The sequence below is a fragment of the Bison bison genome, unplaced genomic scaffold, assembly GCF_000754665.1.
Source record: "Bison bison bison isolate TAMUID 2011002044 unplaced genomic scaffold, Bison_UMD1.0 scf7180017864482, whole genome shotgun sequence".
In the NCBI taxonomy this organism is placed as follows: domain Eukaryota; kingdom Metazoa; phylum Chordata; class Mammalia; order Artiodactyla; family Bovidae; genus Bison; species Bison bison.
Window position 1 is genome coordinate 631,499 of NW_011495042.1, and position 20,038 is coordinate 651,536.

The window sequence follows — 20,038 nt, forward strand, 5'->3', positions numbered from 1 at the left end:
CTTTATTTTTGGGGGCTCCAAAATCACAGCAGATGGTGACTGCAGCCATGAAATTAAAAGACGCTTACTCCTTGGAAGAAAAGTTATGACAAACCTAGATAGCATATTCAAAAGCAGAGACATTACTTTGCCAACAAAGGTCTGTCTAGTCAAGGCTATGGTTTTTCCTGTGGTCATGTATGGATGTGAGAGTTGGACTATGAAGAAGGCTGAGCGCCAAAGAATTGATGCTTTTGAACTGTGGTGTTGGAGAAGACTCTTGAGAGTCCCTTGGACTGCAAGGAGATCCAACCAGTCCATTCTGAAGGAGATCAGCCCTGGGATTTCTTTGGAAGGAATGATGCTAAAGCTGAAGCTCCAGTACTTTGGCCACCTTGTGCGAAGGGTTGACTCATTGGAAAGGACTCTGATGCTGGGAGGGATTGGGGGCAAGAGGAGAAGGGGACGACAGAGGATGAGATGGCTGGATGGCATCACTGACTCGATGGATGTGAGTCTGAGTGAACTCCGGGAGTTGGTGATGGACAGGGAGGCCTGACATGCTGCGATTCATGGGGTCGCAAAGAGTCGGACACGACTGAGCGACTTCACTTTCACTTTTCACTTTCATGCGTTGGAGAAGGAAATGGCAACACACTTCAGTGTTCTTGCCTGGAGAATCCCAGGGACCTGGGAGCCTGGTGGGCCCCCGTCTGTGGGGTCGCACAGAGTCGGACACGACTGAAGCGACTTAGCAGCAGCAGCAGCAGCAGCTTATGTGCAAGATGGAATGAACAGTGGTCAGCGGGTGGGAGAAGGAGCTGGAAGGGGAGGTACATTATCCAGCAAGTTTACACCACGGGCCACCCCAGAGTCACATTCGGAGACACTGAGGAACAGTGCAGGTCTTCCGCCTCAGAGCTCCCCCTCGGATCAGGGGAGCTGCACCCTCTGCCAGGTCAGCAGACTCATTCCCTGCAGGGCCGCATAGGAAGGCCACGTGGAGCCTCTGTCACAAATTTTTCTTTGGTTGTTTTGTTTTATATGTTGTTGTTCAGTCGCTCAGTTGTGTCTGACTCTTTACGACCCCGTAGACTGCAGCACGCCAGGCTGCCCTGCCTTTCACCATCTCCTGGAGTTTCCTCAAACTCATGTCCACTAAGTCAGTGATGCCATCCAACTATCTTATCTTCTGTTGTCCCCTTCTCTCCTCCTCCCATCACTCTTTCCCAGCATCAGGGTCTTTTCCAGTGAGTCAGCTCTTCGCGTCAGGTGACCAAAATATCGAAGCTTCAGCATCAGTCGTTCCAGTGAATATTCAGGGTTGATTTCCTTTAGAATTGACTAGTTTGATCTCTGTGCAGTCCAAGGGACTCTCAAGAGTCTTCTCCAAAACCACAGTTAAAAAGCATCAATTCTGAGCTCAGCCTTCTTTGTGGTCCAGCTCTTACATCCACCATGACTATTAGAAAAACTATATCTTTGACTATACGGACCTTTGTCAGCAAACTGATGTCTCTGCTTTCTAGTAGGCTATCTAGGTTTGTCATAGCTTTTCTTCCAAGGAGCAAGGGTCTTTTAATTACATGGCTGCAGTCACCATCTGCAGTGATTTTGGAGCCTAAAAAAATAAAGTCTCTCACTGTTTCCATTTTTCCCCATCTGTTTGCCATGAAGTGATGGGACCAGATGCCATGATCTTAGTGTTTTGAATGTTGAGTTTTAAGCCAGCCTTTTCACTCTCCTCTTTCACCTTCATCAAGAGCCTCTTTAGTTCCTCTTTACTTTCAGCCATTAGGGTGGTATCATCTGCATATCTGAGGTTATTGATATTTCTCTTGGCAGTCTTGATTCCAGCTTGTGCTTCATCCAGCCTGGCATTTCGCATGATGTACTCTGCATATAAATTCAATAAATATGGTGACAATATACAGCCTTGACAATATACTCCTTTCCCAATTTAGAACCAGTCTGTTGTTCCATGTCCAGTTCTAACTGTTGCTTCTTGATCTGCATACAGATTTCTCAGGAGGCAGGTAAGGTGGTCTGCTATTCCCATCTCTTTCAGAATTTTCCACAGTTTATTGTGATTCACACAGTCAAAGGCTTCTGCATAGTCAATAAAGCAGAAGTAGATGTTTTTCTGGAATTCTCTTGCTTTTCCTAGATCCAGTGGATCTTAGCAATTTGATCTCTGGCTCCTCTGCCTTTTCTAAATCCAGCTTGAACATCTGCCAGTTCTCAGTTCACATACTTTTGAAGCCTAGCTTGAGGGATTTTGAACTTTACCTTGCTAGCATGTGAAATGAGCGCAGTTGTCCAGTAGTTTGAACATTCTGTGGCATTGCCCTTCTTTGGGATTGCAATGAAAATGGACCTTTTCCAGTCCTATGGCCACTGCTGAGTTTTCCAGATTTGCTGGCATATTGAGTGCAGCCCTTTAACAGCATCATCTTTTAGGATTTGAAATAACTCTGCTGAAATTCCATCACTTCCACTAGCCTTGTTTATAGTAATGCCTTCTAAGGCCCACATGACTTCACACTCCATGATTGTCTGGCTCTATGTGAGTGATCACACACCTATGGTTATCTGGGTCATTAAGACCTTTTTTGTACAGTTTTGTGTATTCTTGCCATCTCTTAATATCTTCTGCTTCTGGTAGGTCCCTGCTGTTTCTGTCATTTATTGTGTCCATCTTTGCATGAAATGTTCCTCGTTAACTCTGATTTTCTTGAAGAGATCTCTAGTCTTTCCCATTCTGTTGTTTGCTCTTCCTCTTTGCATTGTTCATTTAAAAAGGCTTTCTTATCTCTCCTTGCTATCCTCTGAAACTCTGCAGTCAGTTAAGTATCTACCTTTTTTGCCTTGCCTTTCGCTTCTCCTTTTTTCAGCTATTTGTAAGCCCTCTGCAGACAACCATTTTGCCTTCTTGCATTTCTTTTTCTTTGGGATGGTTTTGGTCACCACCTCCTGTACAGTGTTAAGAACCTCCATCCATAGTTCTTGAGGCACTCTATCAGATCTAATGCCTTGAATCTGTTTGTCACTTCCACTGTATAATCATAAGGGATTTGATTAAGGCCATACCTGAATGGCCTAGTGGTTTTCCCTATTTTCTTCAACATAAGTCTGAATTTGGCAAGAAGGGGCTCATAGTCTGAGCCACACTCAGCTTCAGGTATTCTTTTTGTTGACTGTATAGGGCTTCTCCATCTTTGACTGCAAAAAATGTAATCAGTCTGATTTTTGTACTGATCATCTGGTGATGTCCATGTGTAGAGTTGTCTCTTTGTATTGTTGGAAGAGGATGTTTGGTATGACCAGTGCATTCTCTTGGCAGAACTCTGTTCGTCTTTGCCCTGCTTCATTTTGTACTCCAAGGCTAAATTTGCCTGTTCCTCCAGGTATCTCTTTTTTTTCCCCCTCCAGGTATCTCTTGACTTCCAATTTTTGCATTCCAGTCCTCTATGGTGAAAGTGGCATCTTTTGGTGGCGGAGGGGGGAGGAGGGTGGTGTTAATTGTAGGTCTTCTTGGTTTTAACCCTTTTAAAATGTAAAAATCACTTTGAACTCACAGACCACATGAATACAGGACATGGACTGTAGTTTGCCGACCCCTAATCTGTACAATAATAACATGAACTACTGACTGGGCTGCTTCCAGCTAGCATTAATCCTCAGTTGGCACTTGGGGCCCGTCTCTGTGAGGCAGAGAGGCCTCCAGCAGCAGTGGAACACTCTCAGGTGAAGAGATGCCAGTGCTGGCAGCTGGAAATTGAGCCAGCATGTCCAGAGATCAGATGAGGGGGATCAAGGGTAGGGCAGCAGCAGGCCCTGGAGAGGTGTTGGGTGGCCAGCCGTGGGCTCTGCGGGCACAGCAACAGAGAGGTGTGTGGGCTGGGAGGTGGGGAGATTCAGAGTGTACTTGTACCTGATGAGGAAACAAGTGATTTCAGCAGGAGAAGCAGGAAGTCTAGCTAGACTAGTGCATTACTCCAGATAAGAGTTGATAGCTGTTGCTCAGTCTAAGGGGAGGCCCTGGAGGTGGTGAGATGTGGCCAAGTCTGGATGTATTTTGAAGATGGAGTCTTGGGATTTTTCTGAGCACCAGGTGTGGAGTGTGAGAGAGTGCAAGCTCAGAGTGCTTGGTCTGAGCAGCTGGATGGGTGGAGCTGAGACAGGAAATTCAGGGAGGGGTTTGAAGACTTGGTTCCTTCCTTGTGCCCCTGTATGGTCAGAGTAAGCCACGACAGAATCTGGCTTACTGAAACGAGTTTGCAGAAGCAATGTGGGGTGGTGGTAGAAACCTCCAGTTTCTATCTTTGGTCTTTTTTTTCTGACCTTGATAAAGTGAGTGCTTTTGCTTGTAAAATTGCCCGACACTTTTTTTCCAAGCATTCCTTTTGGTCTCACATTTGGTAGCCATGGATGGTGATGATTACCTTGCATTTTGTATTTCTGTAGAATCTTTTTCTTGTGCTTATATTAAAAGGAATTTATGGTCATTTTTGAAAAAAAAAAAACTGTAATACCAGATAGTATAGCATGATATTAAGAGAGTGGACTCTGGGCCCAGACTGCCTGTGTTCACATACTTGTTCTGTCACTTTCTTGGGGGAGATATAGCTTCTGCGTGCCTCATTGGGCTGTGGTGAGGCTTAACTGAGCAAAAAGATGGAAGGCACTTGGCACATCGCAGGTTCTCAGAGACGGAAAGAGGCAGGTTCATGGTCAATGGTAAGGACCGTTTTGGGATGAGTATGGGGCTTTTTGGTAGCTCCTAGGAGGGGAGGCCAGAGAAGGCAATGGCACCCGACTCCAGTACTCTTGCTTGGAAAATCCCATGGACGGAGGAGCCTGGTGGGCTGCAGTCCATGGGGTCGCTGTCAGACACGACTGAGTGGCTTCCCTTTCACTTTTCACTTTCACGCGTTGGAGAAGGAAATGGCAGCCCACTCCAGTGTTCTTGCCTGGAGAATCCCAGAGACGGTGGAGCCTGGTGGGCTGCCATCTGTGGAGTCGCACAGAGTCAGACACGACTGAAGTGACTTAGCAGCAGCAGCAGCAGGAGAGGCCTTATTAACCTGGACTTTGGGGGGAGCGGAAGGACTTCCTGTGGAAGGAATACTGCAGCTGAGGCTTGAAACTGAGTTATCTTGAAGAAGAAGGGGCAAGAGCCAGGTGCAGCGCCTCAGAAGCAGAAGGGGAGTTGTATGTGGCTCCAGGACAAAGTTGGAGAATGACCCACCGTGAGCCATTTTAAGCATTTCAAGGTCTGTGGCTGTTTCCGAATAGATTTCATCCTGAGAAAGTGGATGCTCTGGGGTGTGCTGCCCTTCTTTTTTTTTCCTGCTAGAATGTTTTGTTGTTGTTTTTGTTTAGTTGCTAAGTCACGTCCAAGTCTTTGCAATCCCATGGACTGCAGCATGCCAGGCTTTCCGGTTCTTTACTATCTCCCGGAGCTTGCCCAAGTTCATGTTCATTGAGTCAGTGGATCCTATCTAACCATCTCATCCTCTGTCACCCCGTTTGCCTCTTGTCTTCAGTCTTTCCCAGCATCAGGATCTCTTCCACTTAGTCGGCTCTTCGGATCAGGTGGCCAAAGTATTGAAGCTTCAGCGTCAGTCCTTCCAGTGAATATTCAGGGTATTGATTTCCTTTAGGATTGACTGATTCGATCTCCTTGCTGAAATGTTTAAACTCCTGGAATTCACAGATGTTTTAAATATTTCACATCTTGAGAAACAGGCTGCCTTCAGTTTAGTGAGTGTGTTTTGAGCAGCTACTGTGTGGAAAGTGAATGTAGATAAATACAGCATATGGCCCGCCTCCATCTCTAGTAGAGCTAGAGCTCCAGCAGCCTTACCTCTGGGCCCTGGACTCCTCTCTACACCCCGGGGTCAGCCCAGCCCTTGTGCAGAGTTTTCCCCAACAGAACCTTAGCTAAGTCCAGAGACAGCTCTTGATACCTGCTTCCAAACAGGTGAACCTTATAGCTTTTGGAAGCAGCAAGAGAAAAGCAACTCTTCACATAAAAAGAATTTTCAATAGATTAATGGCTGACAGAAACCATCAGTTTAGTTCAGTCACTCAGTCTTGTCCAACTCTTTACGACCCCATGGACTGAAGCATGTCAGGCTTCCCTGTCCATCAGCAGCTCCTGGAGCTTGCTCAGACTCACGTTCATTGAGTCGGTGATGCCATCCAAGCGTCTTATCCTCTTTCGTCCCTTCTCCTCCTGCCTTCAGTCTTTCCCAGCATCAGGGTCTTTTCCAATGAGTCAGTTCTTTGCAGCCAATGGCCAAAGTATTGGAATTTCAGCTTCAGCATCAGTCCTTCCAATGAGTATTCAGGACTTATGTCCTTTGGGATTGACTAGTTTGATCTCCTTGCAGTCCACTGGACTCTCAAGAGTCTTCTCCAGCACCATAGTTCAAAAGCATCAGTTCTTCAGCACTCAGCTTTCTTTACAGTCCAACTCTCACATCCATACATAAGTACTGGAAAAACCATAGCTTTGACTAGATGGACCTTTGTTGGCAAAGTAATGTCTCTGCTTTTTAATATGCTGTCTAGGTTGGTAGCTTTTCTTCCAAGGAGCAAGCGTGTTTTAATTTCATGGCTGCAGTCACCATCTGCAGTGATTTTGGAGCCCCCCAAAATAACATCTCTTACTGTTTCCATTTTCTCCCCATCTATTTGCCATGACGTAATGGAACTGGATGCCATGATCTTAGCTTTTTGAATGTTGAGTTTTAAGACAGCTTTTTCACCATGGAGGCATTTAAAGTCCTGAAAGGAAAAAACTCAACCAAGAGTTCTATCTTGTGCAAAACTGTACTTTGGTAATGAAGGAGAAATTAAAGCATTTTCAGATAAACAAAAGCTGAGCAAATTTGTTACCACTGGACCTGCCCTACAGGTTGAAACCATAAGAGAAAATAAACACTAGTAAAGATGATCAGTATTGCTGTGCTTTTGGTTTGGTTTGTAATTTCTTTCTTTGTCTTTTGTGATTTAAAGGGCAAGTGTATTAAGTGTAACGTAAAAGCTGTGTTGATGAGAATAAGTGTATAAAGTGTAATCTGTGGCAGTAACAGTATAAAAGGGAAAAGATGGGATGTACTGTCAGAGTGTATACTGTGGATGCTAAGCTCTCAGTCAGTTGTCTTATTTTCACGATTGCTGATCCTTTCTTCTGTCTGCTCAGATTTGCTTTTGAACTCCTCTGTAATAATACTATTCAGCCTAGATTGTTGCAAGGTTTTGTTGTCTTTTTTAAATTTTTGGCTGGGCTGAGTCTTTGTTGGTGTATGTGGGCTTCTCCCTGCACTGGGTTCTCTTGTTACAGAGCGTAGGCTCTAGGGCGCATGGCTTCAGTGGTTATGGCACGTGGACTCAGCAGTTACAGCTCGCAGACTCCAGAGCGTGGGCTCAGTAGTTTTCCTGCAGCATATGGAATCTTCCTGGACCAAGGATTGAGCACGTGTCCCTTGCATTAGTGGTGGATTCTTAATAACCACTGAACCACCAGGAAAGTCCTATAAGTTGTTAATAATAGAACTCCCAAGGTAACTACGGACTTCCCTTGTAGCTCAGCTGGTAAAGAATCCACCTGCAATGTGGGAAACCTGGGTTTGATCCCTGGGTTGGGAAGATCCCCTGGAGAAGGGAAAGGCTACCTGCTCCCGTACTCTGGCCTGGAGAATTCCATGGACTGTATAGTCCATGGGGTCCCAAAGAGTTGGACACAACTGAGTGACTTTTACTTTCAAGGTAATCACGAAGAAAATAACTTCTAAGATATATAGAACAGGAAAGTAGAAGTCAATCAAAGTGGCACACTACAAAAAATCAACCCTCTCCCTGTTTTTTTTTTTTTAAAAAGCAATGGAGGAATTGACGAGCAAAAATAATTTGACAAACAAAACAAATAGCTGTACAGCATAAGTCAACCCTTCCCTGTGGGTATTCACATTAAGTATAAGTGGATCAAACTCGCCTACTAAAAGACAATTTGATTTTTAAAAGAATCTAGACTTCCCTGGTTTTTCATGGTGAAAAATCTGCCTGTCCAGATCTGTGTTTCTGTGCTCACCTTTTCATGTCCATACGCAGGCTGAAAGCACCTTTTTGTTGTTGTTGTTTTTTTTTAATGCATTGCTTACTCTGTCTTAGTGTTATGCACGTTTTGTTGGTAAAGCAAAGCATGTTTGTTTAAACTTGCATTAATTTTTAAATCAACACTGATTCTGGACAGAGCTAACCTCTCAAGCTTCAACTTAATTTATATTGATTTTTTTTGACTTCCTAATGTACAGCAACCTGTGTTTTTCTTATTATAGGCCAAAAAACAAAATGTATTCAATGTAATACTATAATATATATATTTTATATAATACTGTGTAATACTATAATACAATGTAATACTATAATTTGCAATTTAATTACAATAAATTTTTGATTTCCCAAATTAATTCTTACCATTTATATAAAATTATATTTTAGGCAATTTAAAAATATTTAGAAATAGTTTTATTCTCTGATACAGGCACTGTTATACTCCCTTCAGGAAAGAAGCCTGACAGTCTGACATTTAAAAGATATATGACTGAATAGAAACCCTATGAAGTTAATGGATTTAAATTTAAACCATTTTCAAGGATTATTTTTTTGGAAAGTTTTCTTCCTTAAGGGTCTGATTAATAACTGCTAATAAAAAAAATACCATTGAAAATGTATGAAAATACCATTGAAAATTCTATTGCTCTCCACACATTTGAAAAATCCAGATCCAGTTATATACAGAATTCCTACTTTATTGCTTAAAGTGCCTTGGATTACCAGTATAATCCTTTGGAGTACCTGGGACCAAGGATCTGTTGCTAGTAAAAATAAGTATTAAATTATCTTTATAACATTTTACCTAATTGTTTATTATTTAGAATTCCTTCTATATGTGAGGTAAAATTTTATAAATAAAATATTTAAATAGTAAAAGAAAAGAATCTGCCTGCTAATGCAGGGGACACAGGTCCCGGAAGATCGCAAATGCCGTGGGAGAATCCCACATGCCGAGGAGCAGCTAGGCCCACAAGCCACAACTGCTGAGCCTGTGAGCTGCAGCTACGAGGCCCACAGACCTAGAGCCTGTGCTCTGCAACAGCCATGAGAAGCCTGCGAATTGCAAAGGAGAGTAGCCCCCGCTCGCTGCAACTAGAGAAAGCCTGTGCGTAGCAACGAAGACCCAGTGCAACAACAAAAAAAAAGGCAGCACGGTTTGTATATTTAAGAACAGTGTCTGCGTGCTCTCTGTTTTTGCCTGTGCTGGGTCTTTGTTGCGACACCTGGGCTCTGGGCTGAGGCACACAAGCTTCTCTTCTTGTTGCAGTGCACGGGTTCTAGAGTGTGTGGGCTCAGTGGTTGTGGCCCGCAGGCTCCAGTTGTGGTGCCTGGGGAGACACTGTAGGCATCCGCTACCCTTTGGACATTAGAACACGAAGAAGTTGCAAGTAAAAGGATGGAAAATGATATTCCATGCTAAATGATACCCAAAAGAGAGCTGACGTGGCTATATTATTATCAAACAACATTAAAAAGCTTATTAGAGACCAAGAAGGAGGATACTATATATTGATGATATATTGATCATATTGATATGCTGACACTATATATATGCTTCAGTATAACAGGAGGATATAATGATTATAAACCTCTTAACACCTAACAGACTCCTAAAATATATAAAGCAAAAATGGACAGAATTGAAAAGAGAAACACACAGTCTCCGTGACAGTGGATCTCCACTTTCAGTGATGGATACAACCAGACAGAGTCAGCAAGGAAAATGGAGGACCTGAGCAACCCTGAAACCGACGGCACTAGTACCTGTTCTTCCCAAGTGAACACGGAACATTCTCCAGGCCAGACCCTGTGTTAGATCACAAGTCTCAATAAATTTAGAAAGACTGAAATCATACAGAGGATCTGTTCCAGTGACAGTGGAATGAAACTAAAAATCGAGAAAAGAAGGAAAATTGGAAATACGTGGAAATTGTCCAGGTGGCCAATAAGCATATGAAAGATAAGCATACGTTGTTTGCTGTATATTGAAACCACAGAGCTATACCAGCACCTCCTCCTTTGCTATGCTATGCTATGCTAAGTCACTTCAGTCGTGTCCGACTCTGTACGACCCCATAGACGGCAGCCCACCAGGCTCCCCCGTCCCTGGGATTCTCCAAGCAAGAACACTGGAGTGGGTTGCCATTTCTTTCTCCAATGCATGAAAGTGAAAAGTGAAAGTGAAGTCGCTCAGTCGTGTCCAACTCTTAGCGACCCCATGGACTGCAGCCTACCAGGCTCCTCCGTCCATGGGATTTTCCAGGCAAGAGTACTGGAGTGGGGTGCCATTGCCTTCTCCGCCTCCTCCTTTAAATGGTTCCAATTAATTGGACTGACAAGATCAAGAGGTGGAGCAGTTGGAACTCCCATCGCACCGCCATCGGGAATACAAATTCAAATAAGTACTTTGGAAATCTGGTGTAATCCACAAAGCTAAACATGTGTAGGCTCCACAACCCAGCCATTTCGTTCAAGGGACATACCTTACAGAAATGAGTGCTTACATAAGAATGAGTGTATACATAAACATTTCCATTATTTCTCTTCTTAATAGTTTCAGCTGGAAACAGCCAAATGTTCCTCAACACTAGAATAGATAAATGCACTGTAATATGTTCATTTGGTGGAATAGCGCGTATGCATGAAACAGTGTGTATATATGAAACTGCATGCACCAGTGTGGATGAATCCGGTAGATGTAAGTTGAAACAGCCAGTCACAAAGGAGTATGCAGTGGAATGGGTGATTTCAGTTATATGCCAGAAGAAACAAGCAGAGCTAATTTGTGATTATAGAAATTCTGATAGCGGTTTGTGGTAGACGATGCCCTTCACTAGTGCATAACGCCACCTTCTAAGGTTCTAAAAATATTTTGTAGCTTGATCTACATAGTGGGTACACAGGTGTATGTATGTGTAAATACTCATTGCACTCACTGTATGCTTAAGATTCGTGCGTTGTATTACATAAAACTTAATTCTCAGTTAAAAAAAATTTTTTTTTGACCACGTGTGGCATGCAGAACTTCCTCGACCAGGGATTGAACCTGCATTTACTGCAGACTCCGGAAGCTCGGAGTCTTAATCATTGGCCCACCAGGGAAATTCTAAAAAAAAAAGTTTTGAAGAAATGAAGTCAGAAACAAAAGCACATCCATTTGCCAACTTTTTGATGTTAGTCCAAGCTTTTTCCTTTGCCAGTGGTGGATCCATTGTTTTCTATTCAGCCTGGTCTAGTGTAAACCATACCCTCAATGTGTTACACAAAATGTTATGGTCTGTCCTTTTAAACTGAAGCAGTTTTTGCAACAGTCTGAATCAGGATCCTTCTGGATTTTTGGTTCCCTGGTTTGTTTTTTTTTTTTTTCTTTTTTCTTTTTTGGCCACACTGCCTGGCATGTGGAACTTCCCTGACCAGGGATCGAACCTGTGCCCCCGTGGAGTCTTAACTACTAGGCCACCAAGGAAGTCCTTCCCCAGTTTTTTTTGTTGTCTTACGTGTATCCAATATGACCAGAAGTTTGTTTAGCATCTTGCCTTTATTACATTTCTAAAAATTTTCAGCCAGTAACCTATTTCATTAAGTAGTTTATGAATTGGGTTTCCTGTGACCAAAAAGGAGCTTGAAAATTCTAATTTAGAGGCTCCTGCGTTTCCTTGTAGCCCTGAAGTTTGATGACTGGTGTTTCGTACATTTGTGCAGTTCTCCTTGCACAGGAGGTGAGTGCAGCTGCAGTGATTCCCATGTCACTGTTATCTCAGCATGGATTCTACCTGCCATCATGTCCTGACTTTTCTCTCCTTTTTGTCCATTCCAGCTACCCACTGCTGAAGCTGCCCTTGCCAGGAACAGGACCTGTGGAATTCACCACTCCTGTGAAAGATTACTCGCCCCCACCTCTGACCTCTGACCACAAGCCTGGAGAGCCCAATGAGCAGCCAGAGTGGGTAGGTGCTCAGCATGTCCTGAGGAGCGCCCTGGGCATTGGGTGCGGATTGGCCATGGCAGGGGTTCTACGTGGAGTGAGGGTGGTCAGCTTCTGATGGGCGAATGCTTAACACTTGAACCACTTTATAAAGGCACTGAAAATATTTAGCTTACATTTAATAGTACATCCAGTCACACATTCCTGTTTTGAAAGGAAACACTAAATGGCATGGCAGGAAGGTGACTGTCCTGGAAAAGCTGGGTTGTGGTTGCCGTAGCTCTGGCTGGCTGGGTCTGGGTCCATACTGTGGGTACTCGGGCCAGGCAGTGCCCTGGCAAACGGACCTCTCCTCCTTGAGCCCAAGTGGTTGCGGGAACCACTGACTATCCCTGGAGAATGTTTTATCTTCCGAGTCCCATCACCATTTAATGTTAGCAGTGAGCGCCTAGCTTTTTCAAATCTGGTAGGTGCTGTTTTATCCTCACAGTGCAGTCAGGTAAAGCGTGCAGGTTCTGCTTGTTCGCCTGTTGGGCGAACTGAGCCGAGAATGGCAGTGTGCCTCAGTTTCAGTTCATTTGTCATGGGGTCAGCACTGGGTTAGAACTCCAGATCTCCTGACCTGAAGCCAGCTGCTACTTTTGAATCGTGCTGTCCTCAGCCAGCTGCCTCTGAGCTGAGCATGAATGCAGAACAGGAGGAAAACCTACAGGAATGCAAAGCCTCCAGGTGAGGGTCTGGGCTGCGGGACGTGACCCGCGGGAACTCTGGACTCATCATTTGGAAACCTTACAGGAAACGATAAGCTCGTCCTGCTGGCTTGTACCTGCCAGCTGTGGATGACATGTTCTTCCCTCACGTGCTGGTCCCTGGTCCCATGGGTTGGTGCCGGGCTTGCTGAGTCTGTTGTTGAGGAGCAGAGCCCAGCTCAGGGCACACTGCTCCTCTTCTCCCACCCTCTCTGTGCCAGTGATTGCACATTCCTTCCTGTTGCCTTTCTGGGTAATGTAGCAGCCAGGTAACTTGATGTCAGCTTTGCTCTAATGTTGCTAAAGTAGAGATCTGGTTAGATAGGTGTGTGTTATGACTACACATGGTTTCAGGAGGAAGTAGAGAACACAGGCTCAGTGGTACTCAGCCACGAAGGTTAGGGTGAGCTGATGAGGCGGAAACCAGTTCATAGCTTCATGTCTCAGCTTGACACTTTGCTCATTGTGGGATCAAGCCTTTTGTCTCTTTTACTCTCTCTTAAAAAAGAAAAGTATTTATTTATGGCTCCACTGGGTCTTTATTGCAGCATGTGAGTTTCTCTCTAGTAGAGGTGCACGGGCTCAGTTGCCCAGCAGCATGTGGGGTCTTAGTTCCTCAACCAGGGATCGAAACTGCGTCCCCTGCATTGGAAGTAGAATTCTTAACCACTGGACCAGGAGGAAAGTCCCTCCATTAACCTCTTGATGGGGTTTTACCACATAATGGAGTTGATGGTTCCTGGTCACAATGGGGTAGTCTGCGTTTGTGAGTGTTTTGTGACTAGTAGAGTTCAGTGGGCCTGATGGTACAGCTAGGGGTCTATCCAAGGTCAGGGGTTCACTTGTTTGTGAGCCCTTTCCACTTCTTGATGTCCTCTTTTGGCCTGGGATGATGATAGTGTGGGGGTACAAAATAGCTTGAGGGTTTCTCTTTCTCACTGGGGTCTGCAGCCCCTGAAAGGTTGAGAAAGAGATGCAGGCCCTGGCTCAGTCACCTGGTGTCAGGCCTCTCTGTGGTCAGTTACCTCACCAGAATTGACTGTTGTAACAGTAAAGGTCAGCAATGCAGAACTTGTAAGGATTGCTTTAAGTATAAGGAACAGAAAATTCAGCCCAAACCTGGGGAAGTGAGAAGGGCATTTTGGGGTCATAGAGCTCACCCACAGGCAGGACTTACTAACCGACAGCATGGGTTAGGCCTCAGAAGGAGTCCATCCCTCAACTGTACCTGCTCCGGGTCAGCTCACTGTCCTCTCCCTAATGGGGGCTACAGCAGATTCAGCCCTGTGGGTGCCCACTTGGCTCTGCATGGGATTACCTACCTGCTCCCATCCAAGACCCTGTGAGCAGGGAGGTGCTTTGCTGGTTGGCTTCATCACCACACTGCGGGTGAGAGACTGTTTCCAAAGGAAGATTAGGAAGTGCAGGCCCTGGGCAGCACAGCGCAAGCGCCTGCTGCTCACAGCAGGAAGCTGTGAGGTCCTTCATTCCTCATCCATTCCTTTATTATTCAGCACGTTTATTCCTTGTCTTCAGTGTGCCTGGCAGAATGATCGTGGGGACACACGGAGCCTCACTGCCCTGGAGGAGACACACGGTGATTGGGAAGAGCACATGGAGATGTGGGTTCTTTTGTCAACAGCACACAGGAGCCAGCCCCAGGAGCTCCCAGTGGTCAGTGCTGAAAAAAAAGATACATTTTGCAGCAAAATACATACATAGCTGAGTCCGTGTGCTTGAATAACTAAGTGGAGGAGAATAGACAGATCTGAGCAAAAAATTCTGAATTTATGTGGCCGCTCTGCCTTCAGAGAGGTGGAATCTAATCCCCTTCCTTCATTGTGGGCTGCACACAGTGACTTCCTTCCAGAGAGTGCCAAGTAGAGAGGGGAGGAGAGAGTGGCTTTCCAGCGGAAACCCTGACAGATAGCTCTCGACACAGTGTTCGGGGTCACCATCAGCAGTGGCAGATCAGGTTGATGGTATGTACCTTGATGTGTGACGAGAAGGGTGCTTTACCTCTATGTTCTTCCTCTGCAAACACCGTAATCCCAGTCTGATCACGAGAAGAACATCAGACAAATCTGTGAGGAGTGGTCTACACAGTCCTGACCAGCACTCCTCATGACTGTCAAGGTCATCAGAAAAAGAGAGTCCAAGAAACTGTCCCAGCCAAGAGAAGCCTCACAAGACAGGACAGCTGGATATAACATGGTATCTTGGATGAGCTCTCAGGAGAGAGAAAGGACATGGGGACAAGCTGAGGAAATCTGGTTTCCTTACTTTGCCTTGGTGATAGTTTCTCAGACTTGCCTTGTTCTCGATGAGCTTGACAGTTTCGAGGAGTGTTCCTCAAGCGGGGATTTGTTTCTATCTCTCTAGACTAGTCTCAGCTTGTGGGGTTTTAGAAGGAAGACTGCAGAGGTCAGGTGTCATTCTTTTCACATCTGTCAGCCTCCTAAAGTATTTTTTTTTTTAATTTCTGTAAAGTTTAGTCTTTGTGCTCTGAAGTTCTTGGCACCATCAGGGGTTTTCTTGTGGTTTTTTGTTTTTAGTCTTTTTTACAGAAATATGAAACATCTAGTTGTTTTCTTTTTTGAGAACTGTATTTATTTCTGGTTGTGCTGGGTCTCCATCGCTGCGAGTGGGCTTCTCTAGTTGCCTCGAGTGGAGGCTGCCTTTTAGGCGCAGTGTGCGGGCTTCTCATTGTGGTGACTTCTCTTGTGGAGCACAGGCCCGAGAGTGCTCAGGTTTTGGTAGTCGTGCCTCTCAGGCTCAGTAGTTGAGGCGCACGGGCTTCGTTGCCTCGCAGCATCTGGAATCTTCCTGGACCAGGGTTTGAACCCATGTCTCCTGCATTGGCAGGTGAATTCCTAACTACTGGACCATCAGGGAGGTGCTTAGTTGTGGTTTTAAATTTGCATTTTTCAGATGAATATTGTTGAGGTCTTGTATTTGCACATCTTCCTTTGTGAAGTGTTTCAGTATTTTGCTCATTTTGAGGTGAGTTGTGTGGATTTTTTTTAATATGCAAAGCTATTCAAAGAAGTATATTGATAATGGAAAAAGTGCAATAATCTAGATATCCTTATATAGAGAAATAACTAAATTATACTACACCCATAAACTTGAATGTACCCATTAAATAGATTTTTAAGCTCAACAAAGTAGATTAAGTAGGAAAAGCCAAAGATAAAACAGTATGTGTACTATACCAACCATTTAAAAAATACATGCATACAAAAAGTATTAATTGCTTAATCATGTCCAACTCTGTGACCCCATGGACTGTAGCCTGCCAGACTCCTCTGTCCATTGAGTTCTCCAGGCAAGAATTCTGGAATGGGTTGCCATTTCCTGCTGCAGGGGATCTTCCCAACCCAGGGATCAAAACCAGGTCTCCTGCATTGCAACCAGGGAAGCCCTGGTGCGTGGGAAAAAAACTAGTATCAAATCCATTAAAATGCAAACAACACTTACTTTTAGGTTGTGTATTACAATAGACTTGCATTGCTTTTACAAAAAGAAAAAAAAAAGATAAATTTTCAAAAAGATTAAACGCTAGCACTTTCTCTAACAAACTTTCCCTGTTTCTTGTTTAATGTATCTTAGAAAGGAGTTTGTACCAAGAGAATAGTTTATCATTCTTCTTAACATGTTAAACATGGACAGGTACAGGTTTTCAGGGATATGTAATTGTAACTGGCATTTTTGCCTCTTAAGTGATTTTCCCTCCCCTTAGGAAAAGTTTATATTTAGAATTGTTGCAGGATAACTGTGATGTCCCTATTCTTCCCATGTGAAGCTTATAAGCCTTTACTTTTTAAAAATGTATTTTTAATTGGAGGATAAATTGCTTTACAGTGTTGTGTGGGTTTCTGCCATAATGTTAGTCACTCAGTTGTGTCTGACTCTGTGCGACCCCATGGACTGTAGCCTGCCAGGCTCCTCTGTCCATGGGATTCTCCAGGAAAGAATACTGGAGTGGGTTGCCATTCCTTTCTCCAGGGGATCTTCCCAACCCAGGGATCGAACCCTGGTCTCCTGCATTACAGGCAGATTCTTTACCATCCAAGCCACCTGGGAAGCCCATACATCAGCTTTCTGCCATACATCAGCATGAATCAGCCATAGGCAGGCATATGTCCCCTCCCTCATGAACTTCCCTCCCAGCCCCCACCCCATCCCACCCCTCTAGGTTGTTAGGGAGCACTGTTGAGCTCCCTGTATATATACAGGGACTTCCCACTAGCTGTCTGTTTTACATACGGTAATGTTTCAGTGCTCTCTCTCAATTCGCCCCACCTTCACCTTCCCCCGTTGTGTCCTTAAGTCTGTTCTCAGTGTCTGCATCTCTGTTGTTGTTCAGTTGTCGAGACATGTCTGACCCTTTGTGACCCCATGGACTGCAGCACGCCAGGCTTCCCTGACCCTTACCATCTCCCAGGGTTTCCCCAAGTTCATGTTTATTGAATCGGTGATGCCACCCAATCATCTCCCCCTCTGTCCTCCCCTTCTCCTTGTGCCCTCAGTCTTTCCCAGGATCAGGGTCTTTCCCACTGAGTCAGCTCTTTGCATCAGGTGGCCAAAGTATTGGAGCTTCAGCATCAGTCCTTCCAATGAAGGATCGATTTCCTTTAAGACTGACTGGTTTGATTTTCTTGCTGTCCAAGGGACGCTCAAGAGTCTTTAGTACCACAGTTCGAAGGCATCAGTTCTTCTGTGCTTTGCCTTCCTTATGGTCCAGCTCTCACATCCATACATGGCTACTGGAAAGACCGTAGCCTTGACTAGATGGACCTTTGCTGGCAAAGTGATGTCTTTCCTTTTAAACACACTGTCCAGGTTTGCCATAACTTTCCTGCCAAGAAGCTGTCATCTTCTAATTTCATGGCTGCAGTCACCATCCACAGTGATTTTAGAGCCCAAGAAGAGGAAATGTGTCCCTGCTTCCACCTTTTCCCCTTCTATTTGCCATGAAGTCATAGCACCAGATGCCATGACATTCGTTTTTTTAATATTGAGTTTTAAGCCAACTTTTTTCACTTTCCTTTTTCACCCTTATCAAAAGGCTCTTTATAGTTCCTGTTTGCTTTCTGCCATTAAAGTAGTATCATCTCCATACCTGAGTTGGTTGATATTTCTCCCAGCAATCTTGATTCCAGCTTGTAACTCATTCAGCCTGGCTTTTTGAATGATGTGCTCTGTGTACAGTTTAAATAAACAGGTTGACAGTAAACAGCCCTGTCATATCCTTTCTCAGTCTTGAACCAGTAAGTTGTTCCATACAAGGTTCTGACTGTAGCTTCTTGACCCGCATAAGATTTCTCAGGAGACAGGTAAGATAGTCTGGTATTCTCATCTCTTTAAGAGTTTTCCACAGTTTGTTATGATCCACGCAGTCAAAGGCTTTAGGGTAGTCAGTGCTGCTGCTGCTAAGTCACTTCAGTCGTGTCCGACTCTGTGCGACCCCATAGACAGCAGCCCATCAGGCTCCCCGTCCCTGGGATTCTCCAGGCAAGAGTACTGAAATTGGGTTGCCATTTCCTTCTCCAATGCATGAAAGTGAAAAGTGAAAGTGAAGTCGCTCAGTCTCTCCTACTCCTAGTGACCCCATGGACTGCAGCCCACCAGGCTCCTCCATCCATGGAATTTTTCAGGCAAGAGTACTGGAGTGGGGTGCCATGTAGTTAGTGAAACAGAGGTAAATGTTTTTCTGGAATTCCCTTGCTTTCTCTATGATCCAGAGAATGTTGGCAATTTGATCTCTGGTTCCTCAGCCTTTCTAAACCCAGCTTACAAATCTGGAAGTTCTCATTTCACATAATGCTGAAGCCTACCTTGAAGGATTTTGAGCATAGCCTTGCTAGCACGGGAGATGAGGGTGTGACTAGTAAGATACATGACTTGTCTCCCGTGCATCTCTGTTGCTGCCCTACAGACAGGTTCACCTGTACCATTTTTCTAGATTCTGTATATATGCATTGCTATGTGATACTTGTTTTTCTCTTTCTGACTTCACTCTGAATAACAGGCCCTAGATTGACCCACCTCGCTGGAACTGACTCAGATCTGTTCCTTTGTGTGGCTGAGTGATACCCATTGCATATGTGTGCCCCAAGGTCTGTGTTCGCTCACCTGTCAGTGGGCATCTAGGTTGCTTCCAAGTCCTGGCTGTTGTAAACAGTGCTGCAGTGAGCATTGGGGTACACGTGTCGTTCTCAATTATGGTGTTTTCAGAGTGTATGGCCAGTAGTGGGATTTTGGGTCATATGGTAGTTTTATGCTTAGTTTTAAAGAAAAGCTCCACACTGTTCTCCACAGTGTCTGTGTCAGTTTACATTGCCATCAACAGTGCAAGAAGTTTCCCTTTTCTCCACATCCTCTCCAGCATTTATTGTTTGTAGATATTTTGATGGTGGCCTATAGTTCCTTTGCTGTGCAGAAGCTTTTAAGTTTAGTTAGATCCCATTTATTTTTGTTTTTATTTCCATCATTCTAGGACATGGGTCATAGAAGATCTTGCTATGATTTATGTCAAAGAGTGTTCTGCCTAAGTTTTCCTCTTAAGGGTTTTATAGTTTCTGGTGTTACATTTAGGTCTGAAATCCGTTTTGAGTTTATCTTTGTGTGTGGCATTAGGAAATGTTATAGTTTCATCCTATTACGGGTGGCTCTCCAGTTTTCCCAACACCACTTACTGAAGAGACTGTCTTTTCTCCTTTGTATATTCTTGCCTCCTTTGTCAAAGATAAGGTGCCCGTAGGTGTGTGGGTGATGGATTTCTTTTACTGAGTTATAATTCTTTCTGTGTGCTGGAGGTGTCTCTCTGTGTAGCCCTCTTCTCCCCTTTTATTGACGTGTTCCCGCACTGGGATGGAGGCTGCACCCTGCGGTTGGGCCTCGTGCGTGTCTGTCCTCCAGAAAGGACTCTAATCAACTCTGCCGGCATCTTGTGCCCTGGGTTAGGCCTGGCGTGTGTTGGAGTCACTGATCACCCCCATGTGGGGGTGCGGGGAGGTCAGTTCCCACTGGGAGGAGGGGTGTTTTTACCAGGGCAAAGCAGAAAGGTGAAGACTTCCCGTTTCTCAGCTGTGTGACCTTGGGCAGCTTATGTAACGACTCTGTACCTTAGTTTCCACATTCGTAAAATGGGGATAATAGTTACACCTGCGTTACAGTTGTCACAGGATGAAGTGAAAGGATGCAAATTCAGGTCGGCGTCTGGCCCATCGCTGGCATCTGTAAATGAGTCTGG

General features: G+C 44.7%; 1 protein-coding gene across 1 annotated transcript in view; it reads left to right on the top strand.

The window, feature by feature from the left end:
- SCAP (SREBF chaperone) overlaps positions 1-20,038 on the top strand; it is a 105,062-nt gene that overhangs the window by 65,553 nt on the left and 19,471 nt on the right. Inside the window, exon 3 of the mRNA XM_010862497.1 lies at positions 11,924-12,053. Coding sequence (XP_010860799.1) covers positions 11,924-12,053 — 130 coding nt within the window. The remainder of the gene's footprint in view (positions 1-11,923; positions 12,054-20,038) is intronic.